Genomic DNA, 23,170 nt, shown 5'->3' on the forward strand with positions numbered 1-23,170 from the left:
CTTTGTTTCCTCACTCCAAGTGCCACAGCAACTTACACTGACTGGGGTAAGCGCAGCCACGGTGCTGCCTCCCCCTGCCTTCGTGCATGTCTTCTGTTTCCCACTAGCACTCTGATGATGACAGTCATGCAGCTCAGCTAGCCCAAGTGGCAGAAACCTCCCTCAACAACAACAACAAAAAGCTAAAAGGTGATGCATGTTTCCTTGGATCCACCCCACGAAGCTGTAGGTCCTCCCTTAGACGCGCTCAGGCTGCAGCAGAACTCGCGCTGCCTGGCAGCAGTTTCATAACTGGCACAACGTGACATCAGCGTGTGATGTCACCAAAACAGATTCCTGCTCTCAGCTGGGCCCCTCTGCTGAAACTGCTGCTGACAAAACACAGCTAAACTAATGCTGCCATGTTAAATGACAAATACAGCTAATGGTAAATTGTATTTAATACCATTCTAGACAGCTGATTTAAACATGTTTTCTACGTTTGCTCATTAAATTGCATCTATTGCTGGGATCTGTGGGGCAGCAGCATGCCTTCACAAGTACAAGCAAGGCCTCCCCGTGCAGTGTCAGACAAGTGATGTATTTTAAAGTAAAACAAGGGCCTGATGAGACTCATCTACTGTGTTGAGAGACCCATAGTTGTGCACTGACCACCACAGAGGTAGCTGTTTGCTGACATGGAGACTGCAACAGAAAAATTAAGATTGGCGTGAATGAATTATGAACAGCAGTGTATATGTGAAAGCAACATACAAGCAGTAAGGCAAGGGTTAAAAGAATGACCAGAGCAGTAAAACAGATAAAATGCTGAGGATCCTCCTGTGTAAACTGACAGCTGAAGGCCTGTGCTCTGATAAGGCACTATCACAGATGATTTGTAAGAATGCCTGTGCTCTGGGAACAGGAGGATAACAAGGTCAGAGCACGCTGTAAATGCCACCCTTGTCCCTGCTGTCACAACAGGAAGGCAGAACATAGCCATGGAGATACCCAAAATAAGGAAACAAACAAAATGGGTAGCAAACCTGCCTAAGATTAAAGGAGGGTGGAAGTAATCAAGAATTGGAGGGAAGCAACAGATCGCATTATTCTCTTGATCATAAAAGACCTGCCCAGAAAGCAGTTTGTCATCACTAAGCCAGAGGACATCAAGAGACAGTAAGGACTCAACAGCGACAGTATGTACTGGACAGGTCACGTACTGTTGCACACAAGCCACCCTGGCTACGCTATTTGGACGCTTGGCTCTTGGAACTTGGGAGTGTGAGAAAATGTGAGTGAAGCATATGAGAAAATGAGTATGTGGGGCCAAAATTAGGTGTTTCTTTCTAAGTAAGTATTACCTTCCAGTTCCTTTATGTCTCACATAGACTTCTGTTTTATTCCTACACCTTCAAGCTTCCCGTGACAATGAGAGGACACTCTACCTGCTCACAGTGTTATACCAAACCTGGCTTCTTCACTCACTGTGCAAGAATCAACCACACAGAGACACTTGTTTATTGCATGTCTCTGCAGAGGTGGGTGCTGGGTGGTAACTCCAGAAAGCCAGCACACCTCTCCACACAGCAGAACTTTTTATCCACTTTGAACAATTGTTCACTATGGAGTTTAGTCACAGTTAATTCTCACTGGTTCTCACAAGCCCTATCGCCATTTACAGGTGCAGCATTCTTGGTTTTCACCACACCTGTCCTGTGGGGAGGGGGCTTTCTTTAATCGAGGGTGGTTCTTTTATTATGCTAATTAGGATAGCTCATACATAGTTCCCATAATTTTCTGTTTAGTCTCATTAACCATCTGGTTCTCTTTGAGCTTATCTTGTTTGTCTTGCCCCAGCTTGACATATTTATGGGCGCGTACCTTCTCCCAAGGCCTCGTTTAACTGTTTGTAATTCTGTTTTTCACAACATTTGCTTTCCCCCCTTTTTTTTTCATTTTTAAAGTAATTCTTCCATCAGTAGCGAGTATCAACCTACTCCTGAATTAGAAACCTGGATGACAAATTGAGTGGTTACTAGTCAAAGCTTTGACAGTTTCTCACGAGTGCTTTTTTTAAAAAAAAGACAAACAAAAAAGCCACCAGACCGTATGTGTGCCGTTTTAACTTGCCACACACAATAACCACAGCGGGGGTATCTGCTGATGGAGCCGGGTAGGCTGTAACGAGGGAAGGTGGCTTAGCCGGACAGTGACCTGAACCCACCGGTGATGCTGGCACTGCCCTCGAAGGTCACGTTGCAACCAACTTTATTCAGCTTCTCGGTGTCCATAATCAACGTTCAGTTTCTGCTGGTCATCAGCAAAACCTGACCGCGGCCTGCCCGGGGCGCAGAGCCGAGACCGGAGGCGGGGAGGGGGGGGGGCGGCATCACGGCTCCCACCGCCGCACAAGCGGCACCAGCGGCAGGCGCGCTCCGCGGGCGGCACGCCAAGCGCGCCAGCGTTACAGGGACGCGCCAGCGAGGCGGCTGCCGGCAGCAGCGCCCACGGCCGTACCGGAGGGCGGGGCCGTGCGCCCCTCCCCGCCCCCGCTCGCCGCCTCCCCGCTCCAGCCGCCATTGCCGCCTCCTCTCGGCGGGCGCCGCGCCGCGGGTCTTGCGAGAATACCGCCCGCCTGCCGCGCGCCCGCCCGTTGGCCGGTAACGGCGCGGGGCGGGGCGGGCGCCGCTTTGAATCGGCGCGGGAGCCGGGGCTGCGGCGCGACATGGGGCCGCTGGAGCTGGTTGCCGGGGCGCAGCCGGAGGAGGGGGAGGCCGCTGCTGCTGTCGGCCCGAGGCGCATCGAGGTCCCCCGGCCCCCCTCCATCGAGGAGTTCACCATCGTGAAGCCCATCAGCCGCGGCGCCTTCGGGAAGGTGTACCTGGGCCGCAAGGCGGGGAGGCTCTACGCTGTCAAGGTGAGGGGCCTGCAGGCCTTGGCGCCTCTCGCTGCCCGCGGCCGCGCCGCTGCCGGCCTCCGCCTTCCTGTACCCCCGTGTGGGAGAGCCACGTCCCGCGGGGAGAGAGGTTCCCACCCGGAGGGCTCCGGCCCTGCCCGCCGGCCTGCGGGACGCTTGTCCTTACGGCTGTGTTAGCTCTCGCTTCACGCTCCTGCTCGCCTGGAGCCCTTGGCTAGCAGGCATCTGGCAACAGCAAATGCTTTTAGGAGTACGTTAAGTGTACTGCCCAAAGCCCTCCAAAGCGCCACGGTGCTCTTTGTTTCGTGCTTGTAAACACTTGTTATAATTGAATGGTATATAAATGAGTAAGAACTTGTTATAATTGACACATTCAGTTGTCGTGCCACTGGGAGGGGCATTCCCACGTTCATGAGTGATAAGTCTGCCTCTGAATGGGTAAAGAGAGCAAATTTTAAAAAGGATTTTGGCTGAGTAAGCACTTAAAATCTTGCATTTTTTTATGTTGATGCACGAAAAGCTAAAAGCTAGGCTTGTCAGTAAAAACTTTACAGGTGGCTTATGCGAGCTTGGCTTTACACTAAAGGAATTACAGCTGCATAGTACACAAAAGGAAATGTAAGAAGTCATGCAAAAGAGATGTCACTGAAGTATATATGTCTACATGATTTTATTATAAGCATTTTGAGGTGAAAGCTTTTGTGTAAATCCTTTTGTCTAAATCCCTATTGCAGTGAAGTTTAGGGATTCTTATTACCTGCAACATTTCACATGCTAAATATTTGTACAGTTAAGGTCACCACTTATTGAAAGTGCAGTTTTATGCATTCTGTGTATGTCTTGGAATTTTTTTGGTATCAACGCTGATAATAGTGATGGTAGGTGTGGAAACTAATCCTACAGTTTAGGTGCTGCATATAGAGTGCTTCAGTTGTGTTGCTTTAGTATGTTGTACAAGTTTACTGAAAGTATTGTGACCTAAATTTTTTTGTGTGAATTCTTTATGTTGATTGGAGCGAGAATTATGGATTATTCCAGCTACTGAATTTAAGATATGCTAAACATTTTTACGGTTAAGGTCATCACTTACATAAACAGTATCAAATTACACTTCTTATGTCTTGCTATTCTTATGTTATCGAGTTCTGTCATTGAATGATGGTGGCAGCTGTGGACTCGATTTTTTACAGTTGTGTTGCACAGAGAATGGGTAAATTAAACTTGCTTTACTATCACCATGCATATATGGACCAAAGGTGTTGAAGGTGAGCAAACTTCCAATGCTTGCCGAAATACCAATGAGCTGTGGTATTTTGCATCATCTATTCAAAATTAGTAGAGTGGGCATCAGCATATAGTGGAGTAATTCAATACAGTAATGAGAGCCTCAGTCACAGTTAAGCTTATTTCTTCGCTGTGAGTGGCATGTCTTTGAGGCTTCTTCACAAGGAAGCAAATATTTGTTGGGTGCTTGATTACAGATCATAAATTTAAAATTGAGCAAAAACTCACTTGCTTTCTCTGCAAAGTTAAGAATTAGAGGCTGCAGTAGTTGCAGCCTTGTACTTGAGGATACCAAGATGGGATGGCTTACTGTTGCATTCTGTTTTCAGTCCTCAGGCCGTAATAGCTCAGTGTCCGAAGAGATGAAAACACTTGGTCAGCAAGTGTGTATCAAAGTGTTGAACACTCTCTCCTGGTTCAGAGTTTTGTACTATGGATAAGAGAATCAATCAGGGCAGCTTAATTTTGTGTACAGCTTAAACATTCATTTTCCAGTGTGTACAATTGCACTAAAAATTGGTAGTGTAATTTCCATGCAGAACAACTAAAAGAAGAGCAACAAGAAAAGGTTCCCTTAACCTGTGATTTGAAATTCTGTATATGAAGTTATAGCTTTGTTGTATATGTATATGTGTATGCAAGTTTGAAGTAAAGAATTACCAGAGAACTGTGGGTTGAACAAAGAAAAGAATGTTTATCTACTTGATTTTGTTTTGTTTTTCAGGTGATGAAAAAAGCAGACATGATCAACAAAAACATGGTTCATCAGGTCCAGGCAGAGAGAGATGCGTTGGCCCTCAGTAAAAGCCCTTTCATTGTGCACTTATACTACTCGCTTCAGTCAGCTAATAACATCTATTTAGTGAGTAAATAAATGGCTGTGCTGTTTTATGATAGCATTGAAAATGGAGTGCAGAACTGTATTCTGAAAACATATTTTTATGGTAGTGAGTGGTATTCCTTAGCCACTTACTTTCTTGTTTCTCAGAATGGTTGAACAAGTGGAATTTCTCTTCCCCTTGTACCTTTGAGATCTTTGCGCCCGTGTTCGCTTTTTCTACAGAAGAGTTTTTTCTAATAGCTAATCTGTTTGAGGCATATGTAGAAATCTTGGGGGAAACAAAACAAACTATTCTGTTTAAGCAGAATAGAAGTGACTGAAAGATATCCCGTGGCTCATTTAGAGACAATCTTTTTTACTTGTTGCCTGTGTTCAAGATTCGTTATGGTAGTTGGTCTAGAAAATTTGTTATGGTGGTTGGCCTAGATGACAAGAAGATAACTGAGTGGCAAAACTAAGTGCTAGTCTACGTGGAGCACTATGGAGAACAGTAGGATTGGAATATAGTTTTATATACTACCTCCACACATAGGTGGTATGAATTAAGACTGTATACAAAGGGTCTAGCTTAACTTGTTTGCTTTGCTGTATGCACACTTAGTGTACAGCTTGATTAAATTCTGAGGTGAGGTTGCTATGCACTCCTACAATGCATTTTTAGTGTAAAGGAAGGCTTATTTTCCTGGAATCTCTGACTGCTGTGTGGAGTAGAGGAGTTCAGGGTGAAGGATTTGTAAAGGAGATGCTAGAGTCAATATGAGGAATAGTGTTGTACGTTGGAATCTAAGTAGTGCTGAGATTTATTGACCAAAACCCCATAAACTCATTCTTGGAATTGAGGAAGGAGCATCTGAAACCCTGATGACTCATATCTTGAATGTGTCATGCACCATAAGAACATGAGGATTGTTTTCGGATGTATGTATTTTTTTAAACATTCTTTTTTGTGTCTTAAATGCACAGTAGCTCTCTGTATAAATTTCTGGAAATTTGCACTTAATTCACAAGACCCAGGTCTGAATTTAATATTGTGTATAAATACTTGCAAAAAAAAGTCATTGAGATACCTGTTCTGTACATATCAAAATACCAGTGGTCATTGGCTTCAGGTCGTGAGTTTCACAGAAGTGCTTTGCAGTATTTTTTCTGTAATATAGAAATCTATCAGAAGGTAATTAGAAAGCTGGCTACAGTAGTTATTAGAGAGCTGACTACAGAAAGCAGACTAGGCCAATAATATAAGTAGGTGGTCTATGAAAAGAAAATATTTCATGTCCTCTGTCATCTGAAGCTTTAATTATTTTACTCAAGTGAAAAGTATTGCGTGGGAAATGAAGTTCACACAAGGAAGCTTCTGTCAGCTTCTGCTCTTTGAAATTGTGTTTTCCTAGGGGTGAAAGGTATTTTATATTTTCACATTGAAACATGTTAAAATGTTAAATATCAAACTCTTCATTGGCAGGTGATGGAATACCTTATTGGTGGAGATGTCAAATCTCTTCTCCATATTTATGGATATTTTGATGAAGAAATGGCTGTTAAGTATATTTCCGAAGCAGCATTGGCTCTTGACTATCTTCACAGGCATGGGATAATCCACAGGTAAAACCTACCTTTTTTTTTTTTTTTTTTTTTTTCTCCTTACAGGTAACTGTTTGGTAGTTTGGGTTTTTAATTTTTTCACTCACACATAGCTAATCACCATTTCATAGTAACAGCTACCTCACTTGCTAGAGCTTCTAGAAGTTGTTTTTGCACATGTACATTGCAGCAATGTCAAAAACCAAGACCTAAAATCAAATCTGTCCATATATGTTAGGCAGACAAGTATAGACTTTTACCCTGCTTGCATGCTCTTCCCCCAGTACAGTGGTGTATTAGCAGCTATGCTGCCTTCTAGGTCTCCTTCCTGTGGCTTTTATATCAGTTAGTTCAGGAACGCTCTGGATACTACAAGCATGCAGCTGTAGGACAAAAGGATATTGGCTACTCTAATGCTCCCCCTGTAGTGAGAGTTCTTTGCTGTATTCAGTAGTGCTACAGAGAACACAGGAAAACTTAGTAGAGGTTTGCTTGTCATGTGTAGGAGCTACACATTAGGTAAACATGATGCTAGTAACCATGAAGAACACTCGTTAAACCTGCTGAAACACGAAATATGCAGCTCTTGTGACATACTGAGTGGTTTTACGAGACATGAGATGTTTGTACAATATCTAGTGCTAGATATGTTTAATTGGTTTGGTGTATTCCTCTAATTGGTATCTTCTACTGGCCAAGAGATGTTACTGAGAAACAGCTATAATCAATGTTTTGTTTTGAGTGTTTCTGGTCAGTTAACTTTTTTTAGTACTGCTCAGTTGTCTTTTTGCTGACTGCACCTATATTCATGTCTTCAGGGACCTGAAGCCAGACAATATGCTCATTTCGAATCAGGGCCATATAAAGCTGACAGACTTTGGGCTTTCCAGAGTTACCCTGAACAGAGGTAAGAGTTGTCTGTATGCTTTTGGTTGTATTAAAATCTGTTTCTGTGTCAGTCCCATATTCTTGAATGCTTTACATCCCTGTAGAGGGCAGCTTCCAATTAAATAAGTCAAAATGTTGCACTAATATCTGATTTCTAGTAGGTAAGTACTGAATAAGGTACAGGCTAGTAAAGGGTCTGCTGTATGCATTGCACTTGAGAAGCCAAAATGTTTGGGACAAGGGTGTATTAAATACAATTTTCTAGCCACTTCTCTTGAGGGGTATGGACTTAATTTTTTTCTATGAAATTCACTAAGAGAATTCAAAGGGTGAATGAATAATTCTGGCTTTTTTCGGTGTTTCTCTGGCTATTTCTGTCCTTCAGTTCATGTTTCTCTGTTCTTGTATATATTAATTTCCAACTAGAACTGGTACCTTACAGTCATTAATGAGAGGGAGGAGGTGGTGAATCCCCAACGGAAGATTATAAATCAGTGCTTTCAGCATATCCACATACCATTTTCAAGTAGCAGGAAATATAGCTGAATAGTCAAATGACTGTGTGGCACATGTAATAGGCTGCAGGTCTTAAGGTGAATAGGCAGTTCCTGAACTAGTTTGTACCTCCAACCCCTTAGCAGTATCGGCCAAACGAATGCTGCACTGCATCAGTTCAGTTTTTTGAGACAGCTGCTGGTAGGTACATCCTTTCTAGATAGTTAAAAAAATGTAGAAATTCAGAGTTGTCTCTGGAGTTTCTGATTCATGATTTTAAGAGTATAGAGGAAAATCCGAAGTATACTGTATTTTCTATAATGTACTACTTTAATTGGTAAGTTCTAATGAGACTGATTATTGTGTCTAGTTGAACACAATATGTAACCAATAAGCCTACTTACCTCTAGTGAGCAAAAAATGGCATCTAAGGTTAAATTTTCAGCTATGAAAAATTGGTCTGTAGCTTTTTTGAGATGTCGCTGGAAGACAAGTCAGGCTTTGAATCAAATTTACCACCTTAGCCCCCAGGCCGCAGGCTGGAATTGCTACCTGAAAACCAAAGCTGGTATTAAGTTAGAAAATGTAACGCTTCCAACATGCTATGCTGGAAAGAAACTGGACTTCCACAGTTTCTGTATTTATAAGCTGTAACTTTATGATGGATGTACAGGAAGAAATAGCTTGTGTTTTAATAAGAATGTATGGATATATCTTCACTTGGGCTTGGTGGCTTCTTTTGTGTATTTGTTCAGTATGTGACTAAATTTTCCCCTTCTTGATAAGACTTAAGTAAATACCTGTAATTTTGCTTATTTAATAGCAGAAGGAAAACCTGACCTGATTAATATTTCTTTGTCTGTTCATAGAGATAAATATGATGGATATCCTTACCACACCATCAATGGCAAAGCCAAAACAAGACTACTCACGTACTCCAGGACAATTGTTGTCTCTCATCAGTTCTCTGGGTTTTGTAAGTAATCTTCACTGTCTTTGAAGTACTTAGTTCTTTGTTTACTTACTATCATAAATGTAATAATAGGAGTTATAAGGCTATTCTTGCACTCTTCTGCCAGCCTGTAGAATGATGATTTATATTTTTCCAGTACCTTGAAGTTCTGAAGTGATTACCTTGGACTGTATTTCAAACTGCTGAGTGTCAGTTGTGTTTCAGAAAATTTAGTAAATGGACATGGCTGAGCTCCAATGCAAATGTAATAAAGAATCTCAATCCTGGATGTTTTAACTATGCTTCCTCCTGCTTGATAGTATACTCCTGTTGGAATGAAAATGCCAGGGCTCGATTCGAGTCAATCATCTGACAGTCAGTACGGAGTGGTTTCTCCCTTGCCTGTGGTCCAAAAGGAAAATACCCCTCTTTCAACTAAATTATTCAAAACATGTGAGTATACCAAGCCTTGCACTGCATAGTACTATGACTGTAAGGTTGTGGTCTTTTAATTTTATGCGAGTAGCTTGGACTCACTTGATAAAAGGTGAGCTTCTGTCAGTGTCTTGTTGTCTACCATTTCTCCAGTAGTTAAGGTCTGACATGTCTTCACTTACACTACATATGTCATATTTTGATTTAATTTTTTTCATGCACAACCACTGATTTCAAAATGACCCTTTAAGATTTTATGGAATCAGTTCTTGGCATACTTTAATTGAAAATTATTTAATATAGCAATATGTGCCTTCGTTTACATTGATTTATCTTGCTGTTTTCTCATTTCTAACCTGAAGTGAGAAAGAAGGCTACTATGGTGCCAATGTTCACATTGCTTTTAAATGCTTGGCAGAATTTTTAAATTCTACTCCAAAAAATGAGTGAATTGACTATGCAGGAAAGATGACGAGAGATTATGATGTCATATAGTATATAGTCATATGTATAGGTTTCCATAACTTCCTTTGATGTGAAAGCTTGCTATAGTGTGAAGCTGGTTAACGTATGTTGCCTATTTGTATCAACATTTGAATTATTTATTTCTTTTTCCTCTCAAGATCTTGATACTTCTCAATTAACTCCTGTGATGCCAATGAGAAGCTTAACTCCTACTCTGCTTCAGTCAAGAAGAAGGTTTGGTACCTCCAGTGCCAGTAGTCAGTCACACCCATACCTGTCCAGTATAGACTCAGAATACTGCAGCAGCCCAAAGTGGGAGAAAGATGTAGAGGTCAGGACTGTTTCATCTTCCCACTATAAATTAAAATTAGCTTGTACTTGTATATGCACTGTTGCAGATCTCTTCTACTTCCCCCAGTTATTTCAAGTGTAGAGAAGCCCTTCCTACAGGAGAAGGAGCAGGGGTTGTAATCCTTTCTGAGTAAGAGTTTTAGGTAAAACTATTATTATTTTTTTTCTTCAAACAAATAGTAGTTCTGTGCAACGTAACAGGTAAAGCAAATGTCATTTAGCCTGCAGCAAAGGAGTGAAAGAGAAGGCTTCTACTGGATGGCACTGGTTAGCCCCGTTCACAAGGTGGGCAATGCTGGGAGCACTGGCTCTTTGGAAGCTGGCCTTATCACCATAGTATTACTAGCTCAGCATGCAGGCAAAAGAATTTATTTTAAAGACTGAACTTGGGGAAAAAATAATAAATAAAATACATTTCAAACTTCTACTAGCTGTTAAAACCTAAAAAAGTTTAAGATTTGTATTACTGAAGGGTTTTGTATCAACTAACCTAAAATCAGTAATCATATCTGATACAAAATACTTTCTCCTATTTTAAACTGTTAATGAAATTCTGTACAAATACAGACCTAAAAGAAAATGCTGCTGTGCTATTTAGTCCCTTGCTAAGATTCCTATATAGATCACATATAAAAACATATGTTTAAAGCAATTTATAGTTCTTCATTTTATCTGTCCATTTCCCAAGGCCTTGTTTTTAGTATTGTGTTACCAAGGTAGTAGTAGTGTCAGATTTTGCTTTTGTCATCTCTGAAGTATAATATGCCACAGGGCAGTATGATGGGATTCTTTGGTTTGGGTTTCTTGGAAAGCGAGAACTTCTGTAGCTTAACTTCTTAACATAAGATCACAAATACAACTTTAATTGCTATATTTCTTTATCCTTAGGCATTTAAAAATACCACATTTTCTATTGTATTCTAGCAACCTTATTTTATGTTATTGAAGTCAAATTAACCGAACTTAGTTTTGAATTTTGATTTTATTGGGTCACATCTGTCACTACTAGTGGTTATAAAGAATATGTAACACTTGCCCATTTACACTTCTTCATGGAAGTGGTAATAAGGTATTTTAAGGGACACATTTCTATAATACTGTAATCCTATTTTCTTGATACTCAAATTTAATCTGTCCATTTACAGCAAAGCGAAGGTGAACCATGTTCTACAACAAGCAAAACAAGTAACAGTGGATCAGCTTTCCTTTCTAATGTAGAATTACCAAATAGCAAAGGTATTAAAGTTTCAAAGAAAAAAGAGCTGGAGCCTGCCGTTTCTCCCATCAGCAGCAATGATTCTGGCAGCAGGCAGAAGCTGGGAAGTGAACGTTCTGATATAACAGATACTCCTGTGACCACACTGGATGTGAAAGGCATAGTCAGAAAATGTCTTTCTGAAAATAAGATTTGGGAAGAAAAAGCCTTCGTAAGTAAAAGAGAGCTGACTAATGAAACAGCAGAAATTTCTAATCGACAGCAGTCACTTTCAAGGCAGAATGAGCCTGTCAAGCTTATCAAAGAGGAAGAAATTTTTGAAAAGCCAGGTATAAAAAGAAGCTTTGAATTAGTTGACACTAGTCCTTGTCAGGAGCTTAACTATGTTAAAAAAAGCAATGCAGAGTACAAACGTGGCTGTCGGATCTCAGAATTTCCAGCAAACAGAAGGACAGGTTTGACAACAGAAATTCAATCCTTAATGCTTTGTGATGATGGATACCTACGTGACACCTGCAAAAGCAATGAAAAAGTTAAGAGTTTTATTGGTAACCAGCAAGCAGTAGAAAGATCACTTACTCCAGTTATAGCCAAAAATCTTATGTGTGATCTGGATGCAGACTGTTATGAAAAGGGTGATAAAGAGGAGTATATGAACTCAAGTTCTATAGGCACTGATAATGAAAATCCTTTAGGAATCCTCCGTGCAGACTTGGACTCATCGTTTCCTGAAACTGCTGTTACAGAAGGCCATTTAGAAAAGCAGCTTTTGGATTTGGACAAAAGTGTTAAAGACCTCTCCTTTGAGGAACCAAAACCAGAAGACATGGCAATAACATCAACGGAGTCCCAAGATGCCTCACAAAATGAAAAGGAAGCACACACTGTCCAGGACTGCAAGCTGTTACATCATGGAACAGATAATGACCAAAAGCACATGAAAGAAACTTCCTTCGACATGGTATCTTCTTCAGAAAAGATGATAGAAGCACTGAATCTCTTAAAAAAAAATGCTGTTGTTTTTCGAAGTTATAATAGTCCAATTAATACATCCAATGTATCTGAGCCATGTAGCATGGCTTCCTTGGATATAATGGATCTTTCACCTGCTTGTAGCGGCTCTTACCCAACAGCTATTACTCCATTACAAAGAGGAAGACTGTATAGGGCCTATCAGGTATGTGAAGAGACATTGTGGAAAGTTTGTGCATGCATTAGACATTAGTGATCTGAAATTTTCAGTCGTAATTTAGGGAAAATTGAAGTAATTTTAGGTAGTCAGTCAAAGTGACCTTTGCTGGCAGGCTTTCACTTACAGCATGTGTGTGGCCAAAATTATAATTTCTGTAAGAGCTTAGAAATAACTGTATGTCCACTGTGTTGCCTCTGGCTCAACATGCATTGTCTGTCCACACCTCTGACAAATCCTTTGCTGTTACAATGAACTGGCAAAGAAAGCCTGTGCTATTTTGTCTCATCCTACTTTTAGTGCGATGTCATATTTCCTCTAAGTAACTGCAGGTTTCCTGATGTAATGTGAAGTCTTCAATTGTTTTTTCTTATCCTGCATCCTTCCCAAGACAGTCTGCAAATGCTGTTCAGCTGCTAGTAACTGCTTTTGTGCCTGCTATTTTTTTTTTTATCCTGGTAAAGGTGATGGTGTAGTGTGTACTGTCAAGTACCATTTACAAGCATGTTACAGTGATTGATGTAAAGAGTAATAATAGCTGCTTGCAAGTTAAGAAGTTTTTGCTTTGACCTTTTTAATCCCTCTGATAGTAACTAAAAATCTCACTGTCCTAAAATAGTCCCAATGTAAGAAAAGTGAAAGTATACTTTTCAGTCAGTGTTTCATGTTTTGTTTTGGCATAGCTTTTCTAAGTCCTTCATCCAGTTGCTTAGGTACCAGTTGCAGGACTTAAAGCTTTCTGACAACTGGCAGTGTGTTGAATGATTTCGTGTACCAAAAGGGGACATTAAAAATGTTGTTTTGGGGAAAGCCTTTTTTCCTGATGTCTCTGTCAGAATTGCTAGGTTTTTTTCATCTAAGTTTAATTGCTGATTAAACTTAGCTTGTATTCAGCTGAAACGGAGTCAGAGTAGCGTGCACCTCATCTCATGAGAAATAAATGACTGATCGCATTATATGTTTTTATAACTTAGATTTGAACAGGAGGATACATTTTTTATATACTGTTGTGATTATTTTTAAAATCACATCACTGCGACCTCACTACCTGTTTTCTATTTTAATAGCGGGTTCCGTGGCCTTTATGGCATAATCATCATGAATTGACCTCTGCTGTACTGCAGATGAAGTTGGAAACAAAATTATATCAGATATATGAGAATTAAGGGTATATTGAAAAATAAAGAATGAGAGTCTCTGCAAGGTAATTTAGTAGTATCTCTAGGTCACAACAGGAAATCTTTCATTGCAGTCAGCCTGTTGGCTATGAGAATTTATTGATCTCTTTGCAAGCCTGCATATTTATCTTCAAATAATGCCCCAAATTACTTTCAGATTTGTGTAGCTGTAACAGTCACTAAGTCTAACCTGAGCAGAACTTCATCTGCAGGCATTATGTAATCCATAGGATACAGGTTAAACAATAAAGGGCTCATTTAAAATATTTTGAGTACATCTGGTATACAATATGTGAGAAAATCCAGGATTCTCCTTTTTCTTTTACAGTTATTTGACATGTGCTTGCTTTTCATTGTCTAATATTAAGAATTTGGTGCTAAGATTGAAGGCTATTTTGATGTATTTAGTAGGCTATCTTTTTCAGATTTGAATATGAAAGCGGAGTTTAAGATTGGCTGGATTTGGGCTTGTTTTGGATTTGGTTTTGGTTTTTGTGGGTTTAATACTGGAGGAAGAACTTGGGGAAAAGTTTCTTGAGAGTAGGTATCAACTTTTAATGCTTCAGGATGGTTGAGATAAAGAAATGGAAGTGCTGGTTTTGTTTGACACACAAAATCTTTGTTGCTTCTTTTGAGACTCCTCGTCAGGGAGACGCTGACACACCATACAGGACTCCAAAGAGTGTCAGAAGAGGAGCTGCCCCAGTGGAAGGTGAACGCATCCTAGGGACCCCAGACTACTTGGCACCTGAGCTGCTTTTGACAAAGCCTCATGGTAAGACAGGCAAACCTTGAAGTCTGTAAATACTTGAAAGGTGACCTATTTATATTCCTGAAGGGTTTTGAGCTCTACAGACATTTAAGTAATATGAAAATGAATTATTTAAAAACACTTAGCACTTAGCTTTTGCCAACACAGATGGCTGTGTTTGCTTCAGCTGCTCTTTCCATTTACTTTTTTCATATGACTGAAGGTTTTGACTGTCTAGCATAGTCTTGCCTGCTGCTAATCTAATGCATTGGAAGCTGTGCTTGGGTAGCCTGAGACTTGTATGTGGGTTAGGAATCACAACTCTGTCATCCTGAGTGTCCCTAAAGATTCTTTAGGGTCAGGGGAGCTTAGTGATGTTTAGTACCAAAGGATTAAGCCTCCAATTACTCTTAGAATGCATTCCGTGTTTATTGATATCAGTGTTATGTGCATCCAGGTAAGTTTATAAAGCTGCATTCAAATCAGTTACTGAGTTGTGACCTCATGAAACACTTAATATTTCTGGCAGGATCTTCCATATAAGTGGACAGTAGTAGCAATCAAGTACACTCTTTTTCTTCAAAGTAATATAATAAAATGGCACAACTTTGAAGTGCATGAATTTCTTGGGCTCAAAACTTGAGCACTGAGATAACAAAAAGTCTGAAATTTTCCTGCTGACTTTAAGAACCATTAACAAAAAATAAATGCAGCGTATCCCTGATACCTTTGTTGTATTTATAATTATCTTGTATTTCCATCTTAAAAGTATATTTCTATTTTCTAGAGCTAATAGTCTTGGGAAAACTGAGATATGAGAGCTTCATTGAGAAACAGTGATTGCTTATCTGTGGAACAGTAACATGCTACTGTATGCAGCCAATATACATTAACTAAAACTGCATGAAGGAGATTTCACCATTTGTCCTGGTTTCAGCTGGGATGAACTTAATTTTCTTCTTAGGAGCTAGTGCAGTGCTGTGTTTTGGCTTTGATGTGAGACTTCTCAGTTCCTCAGGCCTTGCCAGCAAAAAGGCCGGGGGGGGGAGGGGGGTACAAGGAATGGGGAGGGGTGACAGCCAGGTCTGCTGACCAGAGCTAGCCGAAGAGGTGTTCCGTACCATGGGATGCTGTGCCTGGTGTATACACCTGGGGGTTGGCTGGGGAGGGCAGGTCATTGGTCAGGGACTGGCTGGGCAGCAGGTCAGCAGGTCGTGAGTAGTTGTGCACCACATGTTTTTCCTCCTTTCCCTCTGGATTTTAATTTTTCCCTTCCCCTTTTCATTATAAGTGTTACTGCCATCGTTGTTGTTCTTTCATTTTTATTCTATTTCAACTATTAAATTGTTCTTATCTCAACCCTTGAATTTTACATTCTTTTCCAACTCTCTTCCCTGTCCCTTGGGGTGAGTGGGGAGTAAGCAAGCACTGCATGGTAATTAATTACCAGCTAGGGTTAAACCACAACACTATTTCACTGTAATGACTAAACATATGTAGGTTTGCGCTTCTATTTAGGAATCCTGTTTTTTTTGGGAGGCATTAGAACTGGTTAATAGTTTGGAGACATCAGCAATGCTATTTAAACGACGTGAAACTTGGTTGCAAGGTGGCTTCTGTGCAATTGAGTGTTTTCAGGACTCCATTGATAACTTGCAAAGAGTCTGGGTTTTACATCAATAAATTACAAATTTCCCATTACCTTCAGTGAAGCCAGGGTTTTCTGGCTTTGGAACTCAAAACTTTCCCTTGTTAAATATTTCTGAATTGCTTATAAATGTAGTTGTAATCCTAAACTATAATCACGTTACAGAAATATTTTATTTCTATTTCTATCTTGGATTTAACATTGTCATCTTTCTTTATTGTTAACTACCTTAAGAAAAAAAAATAGGCATTCCTGTGCCTCAGGGAATCATAGTTGGTATTTAATGTTTGTATTTGTTAGGGGGTTTTGCTGTAATTGTAATGTTCTTGCTTCGTTGCTTTTTTAGATGCAGGGACTGTGATCTCAGAGTTTGCTATATACTATGTAGAAATTGAATATTCAGCATAACTGTGAACAATCCAAGTATAACTAGATCACAATTTCCAAGAAAACTCTGGATGAACAATGTTTCTATATGTAAAGATATGTCCCATATGCACTCTGTATAAGAATGTGTGATGCTTCCGCGAAAGATTCAGGATAAATAAGTATCACTATGAGTAGGCTGTCAGAAATCACATGTGTAAGCCTACTTCAGGAGTGAAGTCAGATTCTTAAAGACGTTGTGTAACAGGAAACAAACCAGAGAGACTTTTTCTCATTGCTTCCTTTTACTTTATGCAGCCAGTTTGATTTACTTTGTGTATGGGTGAAAAAGGCTCGGATGCTCAAGACCTGATACTTCTGTTTCTTGCTTCATATATTGATAGACATGATCTAGCACGTGTATAGTAGGAGTTAATCTATAGTTAAATCAGATGGGGAAAAATGCTGCTGAAACCTGTGTGTCTACATTGTTCAGAGCTGTGATCTTACTAGACTTTGACTGAAGCTGGGAATATTTTATCTGAATGTCCAAGTACCTTTAACAACTTTGAAATGCTTAGCTTGGAGGGGTGCTCATGTTAAAAGCTGCTAGAAGTGCATTACATTACTAGTTATGCATTTCAGTTTTCAGCATCTCTAAACTAAGTCAATAGTCCTTTGGAAATGACTCACAACACTAGTTTTCTGACCTTGGCGGTGTCTTTTCTTTTTTTCAATGCCAAAAAAGCCAAGGAAAATGACACAGTCTTCTGAAGATTATTTTTTTTTCCATCGTGTGGCATCTATTCTTTATATAGTGGAGTAGGCATGGCCTGAAGATGCAGAAAGCTTAGAATGCATGCAGTGGTGTCTGCTTGCTTGTTTTTTAGTGGGTGAATGAGATGGGTTTGGTGGAAAAAAAACTTCTGGAATGTGGAAAACCAAAATTATTTAATAACAAAGGAGAGATAGGTAGTAACTACAGATTACCCTAATCAACTTTAGCGTAATGAAAAGTAATTCCAGCTTCTTGTGTGCTGGCTCATCTCTGCAAGCTGTTATCAGTATTTTGACATAAATTTAGACAAATGAAGTTCAATAGTTTAATTCCTGGAGTCTTCTCAAGGAACCAAGACAAGGATGCAGGTTACAATATGGAGCACTCATCAAGGCTCTAGAGCAGTTGTTTAACAATTGTTTCTTACCATAAAACAATCTCTTGGAGAAGTTAGCTCCTGGATTCTCTGTGATGGGAGTTGATAATTAAATTGTTCTTAAGGGACCTCTTGGTTTTATTAGTAAACCCTAGTATTACCTGTAATAAATTAAGGAGCAGACTGGCTTTTAAAAGCTCTTTAATATAGTTTTAATCCTCTGCATGATTATTAAGTACAACTTACTTTGTCTCTTCCTTCACTACCAAGAAATTTTGCAGGATTTAAACACTCTTCAGTTTCTTCCGTGGCTTATCTTCAACTGTTTGCAAATAACAGTAATGGCTGGATTTCTCTTAACAGGTTCTGCTGTAGACTGGTGGGCCCTTGGAGTTTGCCTGTTTGAGTTTCTAGCTGGAATTCCACCTTTTAACGATGAAACACCAGCACAAGTCTTCCAAAATATTTTGAAAAGAGGTAATCTGTTTCAGTAATTGGGGAAACTGTATTTCCAACATTTGTTTTATGGTCTGAGTTACCAACTCATCTGCATCTTTGTAGATATTCCCTGGCCTGAGGGTGAAGAGAAGCTGTCTGATAATGCCCAAAATGCGATAGATATCCTTCTAACAATTGACAGTACTAAGAGAGCTGGACTGAAGGGTTAGTATTAAAATTTTCTTGTGTTCTTTGCAGCTAATTAAAAATTTTGAAGTGGTGATGTCCTTCTCTGGAAACTTAGACTAATAAACTTTAATGCCTATTTAGGTTCCATGTATAGTGCCAGAATGCTTCAGAAGTTGTAGTATTTTCTGTATTTCTTGTGGGGTTTTGCCTTCCTGAATGAGGAAACTTTGGGGTTTTTTGAATTGAACTAGCTGGTTTGCTTTAATGTTGTTTTGCTATGGATGTTTAGTGTTTGACATCTGACATACCAAAGTTTAGTCTTATTTAACTTAGTAACAGGTGTTTGGGGTTTTTCACCTAGCTGATCTCGGGAACCTTGAGTCTATAGTTTGGGAGAGAAGCCTCCAAAAGTTAATGCAAAGGAGCTCTTTTTTTTTTTTTTTTTTTTTTCTTAGGAATCAGCTTGTCTTTACTGAATATATAGGGGAACACATGTTGGACAATATATACTATACAAAGTCTGTTTCCTTGTAGAAGGACTTAAAACATCTGCTGTTGTAACAGTGACTATATTATCATTTTTTTAAACAAAAATATGTAGGAAGCTTAGAGTAAGCTGTTCTGGAAAAAGGAAGAAATCTTATGAGAACTACCCAAGAAATCACTAAAGAGGGAAGTTGTAATGGAAATACTTACTCATAAAGAGACTAAAGGCTAGAAGCTGAAACCAGGCCAAGTCAAATTAGAGAAGACACATAGTTAGAAATGAAAATCGTGATGTCAACAGCGAATTTTGTAGCTCTTTAATGTCTCCCAAAAAGCATCTAATGTCTTAATTCAAAGGTATTTTAGTTAAACACAAGTTATTTTATTTCTGGATATTAGGGTGAAATCTAATTGCCTGTCATGCACAGAATTTTAAACTAGATGATGTGATATAGATTCTTCCAATCTGAAGTTCTTGGAAATTCATTCTTTGTCAGGACCTCTAACCATATCTGCTATCTTTACCCAACTGGAGTTTGGACGAGTAGGTTTCAGGACAGCCATTAAGTTTTCCTCATTGTAATTGAGTATCCATCACTGTTTATCATCATCTCCCCCCCCCCGCCCTCAAACACATGCTCTACTCTTTCTCCAGCATGAAGCCTAACTTACTGAGAAATCCCAGTTATGTCGTGTCCTAGTACTGCACTTCTGAGTTCAGGCCTTCCAGATAAGAGCAGCATGTGGCAGAGAACACTGGTAGCCAGTACTTGGGTTTGGTTTTTATCCCCCTCTTCAGCGATGCGGGCAGGAGCTGACTGCCAGCTACGGGACATGTTCATTGTTTTTTCCCAATAAGTATTAAGTCTGCTAACCTGTTCAACTGAACGCACCTTTCCCTACGTGAGAACTTCTAAGAGCAGAACTACATAACAGTGGATCTGTGCAGTGTCCTGCTGAAGCTGCTAGGAGTTAGGCTCTCTGATTTATTTATTGCCTTTCGTCTAAACTAAAACACCACCAAACTGAAGTTTATTTGATCAGGAAACGTAGAAATAATAAATGTTACTATCTTACTGTGCACCAGTTAAAAGCCTGTGGTATGTGCTTAGAATTAAAATTTGTAGTGCATGTTTGGCTTGGTCAGACTCCTACCTCCTAAATGTGATTTTTGTTTTGTTTTTTTACCTGTCCTATTTTTGCTACTTGCTTTTGATTTTCTGTGTCTGTGTGTGTGGTGCAGCTGATAAACACATGAGTTTGTATCCCACTCAGCTGAAAAGGTGCTCTCTTGGAATGACTCCACTTTGATCAGGGAGTGCTGTTTCCATGTTATACAGAAGTGTCAGATCCTGTGTGCCAGAAAGATGCCTTCTGGTCAGAGTGGACAGGGCAGGGGATCTCTCCTTGAGTCAGGAAGTCTTGCAGCCTGGTTACTTACCCCACCTTCAGGCTGGAAAAGAAGAATCTGGTGGTCTGTGGTAACTACATCATAAGGGTGTTTAGACTTCCATCTCTGGTGGTAGGCCAAAGGGGACTGTGCAAAGCAGAGGGCAACTGCTCCATGAGCTAGTAAAAGGCAGGTGGCCTGGAGTGGAGAAGGGTGGGAGTGACTCTGATGTCTCTTCAGCATGGAACTTTGGCAAAATTAGAAGTGGACTGTGAAGTGATGCTTAAAATTCCTCTGGCACTCTATCATGAGAAATGCCCCTAGGGGACCTGTGATCCAGTATGTGTGCTGTGTGGAATAGGTTCTCCAGCTAGGGGAGGACTGTTGGTGTGACAACAGTTTGATCCCCCTGAGGCTGGTGGTAATCAAAACCCAGCTGCAGTTTGCACTCTTGTGAATTTCCAGAAGAGCAACACTTGAGCCAATCTACAGACAGTTATATATCAAGGGAACTATAGGGCTTGGATGAGAGAAAGCTTATAATGTTTATATGAACTTCTGTTTCAGAACTGAAACATCATCCCCTCTTTCATGGTGTGGACTGGGACAATCTACAGAATCAAACTATGCCATTCATACCTCAGCCAGATGATGAAACCGATACCTCTTACTTTGAAGCTAGGAATAATGCTCAGCACCTGACTGTGTCTGCATTTAGCTTATAGCATCAAGCTGTCAACTTTCTTCATGTTTTTGCACACTTACAGCTTCTCCTGTAACACTTCCTTGGTAAATTTAGAGTGTGTTTTAAGCTATCAGTTTTTATTATTGTATCCTTTATTCTGAAGTGAAACTACTGTATGAAACTTGGCTGGTAACAAGTGCTTTCATGTTACTTTTTACCTTATTGCACCTTACTAAGAGGCCAGAGCGTTGTATTTCTTAGAGCTAGTAACGCTTGGCAATGATGGGGCTTTTTTTAATAGCAATGAGTAACTCCAGTTAGGTGGCATGAAGTTGTTTCCCGGTTAAACGTAACAGGGAAAGGACATAAATGCATGCTAATTGTATCTAATTATCAACTTACCTGTTGGTGGTTCAGTGTGATGGCAGTCTTGTTTGGGAGTAGTCTTTTCTGACCAGTTTGAATATGTATCTACTGTGCAAAACTGACGTTTCTATTAGAGGTGGAAAATTGAAAATTTAATGCAGCATTGAAATGCCTTACTTCTCTTACTGTTTTTTTTCTTAGAGAAATGTCAAACCTTCTCTTAAAAACATTATTCTAAAAGAAAACTGTGGTGGTTCTACCATAGTTTTGTAATGCAATACAACATCATAAATTCTGTAGAATAAATAGGCCAACTGACAAAGCAGAATGTTTAATGTAAACACAGCAGTATAGTGATAAATTCTGCACAGTTAGCACTGAAGACTTGCAATACCCCATACTCTTTAATGTACTTGCATTTATCCTGCTCATATCAAATATGGAGTTAAATTTCACATGCATGTTGTTGGGGTCTGTGGTGTGGTTTTGTTTGTTGTGGGGTTTGGGGTTTTTTTTGTGTGTTTTGTGAAAAAGGTGAATCTTAGATTTATTCAATGTGGAATTCCTTGTCAACTGTTAATCCCATTGGCTTTGCCCCACTTACTGCTTGACTTCAAATACAACAGGCAAAAGCACAAAAAGCTACAATGTAGTAGCTGAAAGATTTAAAGTTTCTTCTCATTACTGATCAACTACAAGTATCTGTGTAAGTTGGCAAAAGTTTCTGACCCTTAGAAGCTCTGGAATACCACTTGGCAAGTCTTTTCGCTGTTACGTGGTGTTTCTTGAAGGCCTAACCTTGCTTTGCCGTGCGTAACCTACGTATAAACCCTGTAGCTTCCAGGTTATCTTGGGAGACAGCTCATCTGCTGTTAGCTGGACAGGAGTGTGCTAAAAACTATAGAAGCGAGTAACTACCCACTTACACAGAAACGGCAGTCTTGGACAGTTACCACTAACTTGCTGTTAGGTGCACCTACACAATGTGCAATGTTTGGAGGCTGAAACTTTGAAATGCTGCTGTGTGTTCCTGAGCTTGTAGGTTCCAGTTTCAGCATGACCAGGTTTACTAATGGTTACTCTTATGGCAAAATGTATTCTTTTCCTCTCTACTACACTCTCAAAAAATTTACTTTGCACACTTTTGCGTAAATACATAAAATACTGTGGTCTTGCTGTTGCTTGCTTCTTTATTTGTTTTGTCTGATACTTTTTGACCCTGCTGGGGGCAGGAGGTGGTTTTTTTTTACACAAAGAAACTGACTGTTTCCCCCTACCCCAGCAAAGGCAGTGATCAGAAATAGGGAAATGCCTCATCTAATACAGGTGTGTCTGCCCTTCAGTTCATAACTTGCCACCACCCTCCTGAAATCTTTATTACAAGCTATGTTTCTGTACTTAATTGCAGCAGAGCAAAGAGTCCTTCGATGGTCTGTAACTCCCGCTGGGAGTCTGCTCTGCTGTGGTAACCAGAACAAGGCAAGTGGCTCCATCTCCGTCAGCACATACTGTGTTGCTACAGTGTGCAGAGCAGGAGAGAAACAGGACCCTGAGCACATGGAAATCTTCCCTACGCCTTCATCCAGAGCAACCCTAAGCTTTTCAGCTGGAGCTGGATTCACAGCAGGAAACGAGCCAGGTATTTGCTTCACAAGTGAAATTTTGAGCTGGGTTTACATCTCGCCAGTGCTAGGCAACGCAGGTTTGAGTGCCAGCTGGAACACCCCACCCCACGTCTAAGCTCCAGTGAGCTGCTTCGGCCACTTTCTCCAAGTTAAAGCTGTCTCTCTGTACCTGGGCAAATCATAAAGAAAATCTTTTTCCTTAACTTAAGATGAAACACCAGCTAACTGGAAATCTGTTCAGGTTACAGGGAGTTTGAGATACTCCTAGTAGCTGAGGCCCGGTTGTGAGGTACAAGTA

At 40.2% G+C, this 23,170-nt stretch overlaps 1 protein-coding gene across 2 annotated transcripts; it reads left to right on the top strand.

Annotated features, from left to right (window-relative positions):
- Positions 1–5: 5 nt before the first annotated feature.
- On the top strand, positions 6–22,440 carry MASTL (microtubule associated serine/threonine kinase like). 2 transcript variants are annotated; one of them, XM_080385996.1, is made up of 12 exons: positions 6–2,899; positions 4,908–5,045; positions 6,487–6,626; positions 7,424–7,512; positions 8,858–8,964; positions 9,261–9,393; positions 9,999–10,171; positions 11,337–12,584; positions 14,411–14,549; positions 18,057–18,170; positions 18,255–18,356; positions 20,764–22,440. In XM_080385996.1, exons 1-12 carry the CDS (start codon positions 2,708–2,710, stop codon positions 20,919–20,921), a joined length of 2,733 nt encoding a protein of 910 aa, XP_080242122.1. In that variant the 5' UTR covers positions 6–2,707; the 3' UTR covers positions 20,922–22,440. The 2 variants fall into 2 exon arrangements, with proteins under 2 accessions (XP_080242122.1, XP_080242123.1); XM_080385997.1 differs by lacking the exon at positions 6–2,899 and adding an exon at positions 4,043–4,164.
- The last annotated feature ends 730 nt before the right edge of the window (positions 22,441–23,170 follow it).

This window comes from Falco punctatus (genome assembly GCF_963210335.1).
Source record: "Falco punctatus genome assembly, chromosome: 4".
NCBI classification, from domain to species: domain Eukaryota; kingdom Metazoa; phylum Chordata; class Aves; order Falconiformes; family Falconidae; genus Falco; species Falco punctatus.

Bases quoted from the DNA above. Each gene is read 5' to 3' on its own strand.
- MASTL (XM_080385996.1), top strand. From the start codon at position 2,708: ATGGGGCCGCTGGAGCTGGTTGCCGGGGCGCAGCCGGAGGAGGGGGAG. The intron at 5,046-6,486 runs GTGAGTAAATAA...CTTCATTGGCAG, and splicing joins CAGCTAATAACATCTATTTA to GTGATGGAATACCTTATTGG. The intron at 18,357-20,763 runs GTTAGTATTAAA...CTTCTGTTTCAG, and splicing joins TAAGAGAGCTGGACTGAAGG to AACTGAAACATCATCCCCTC.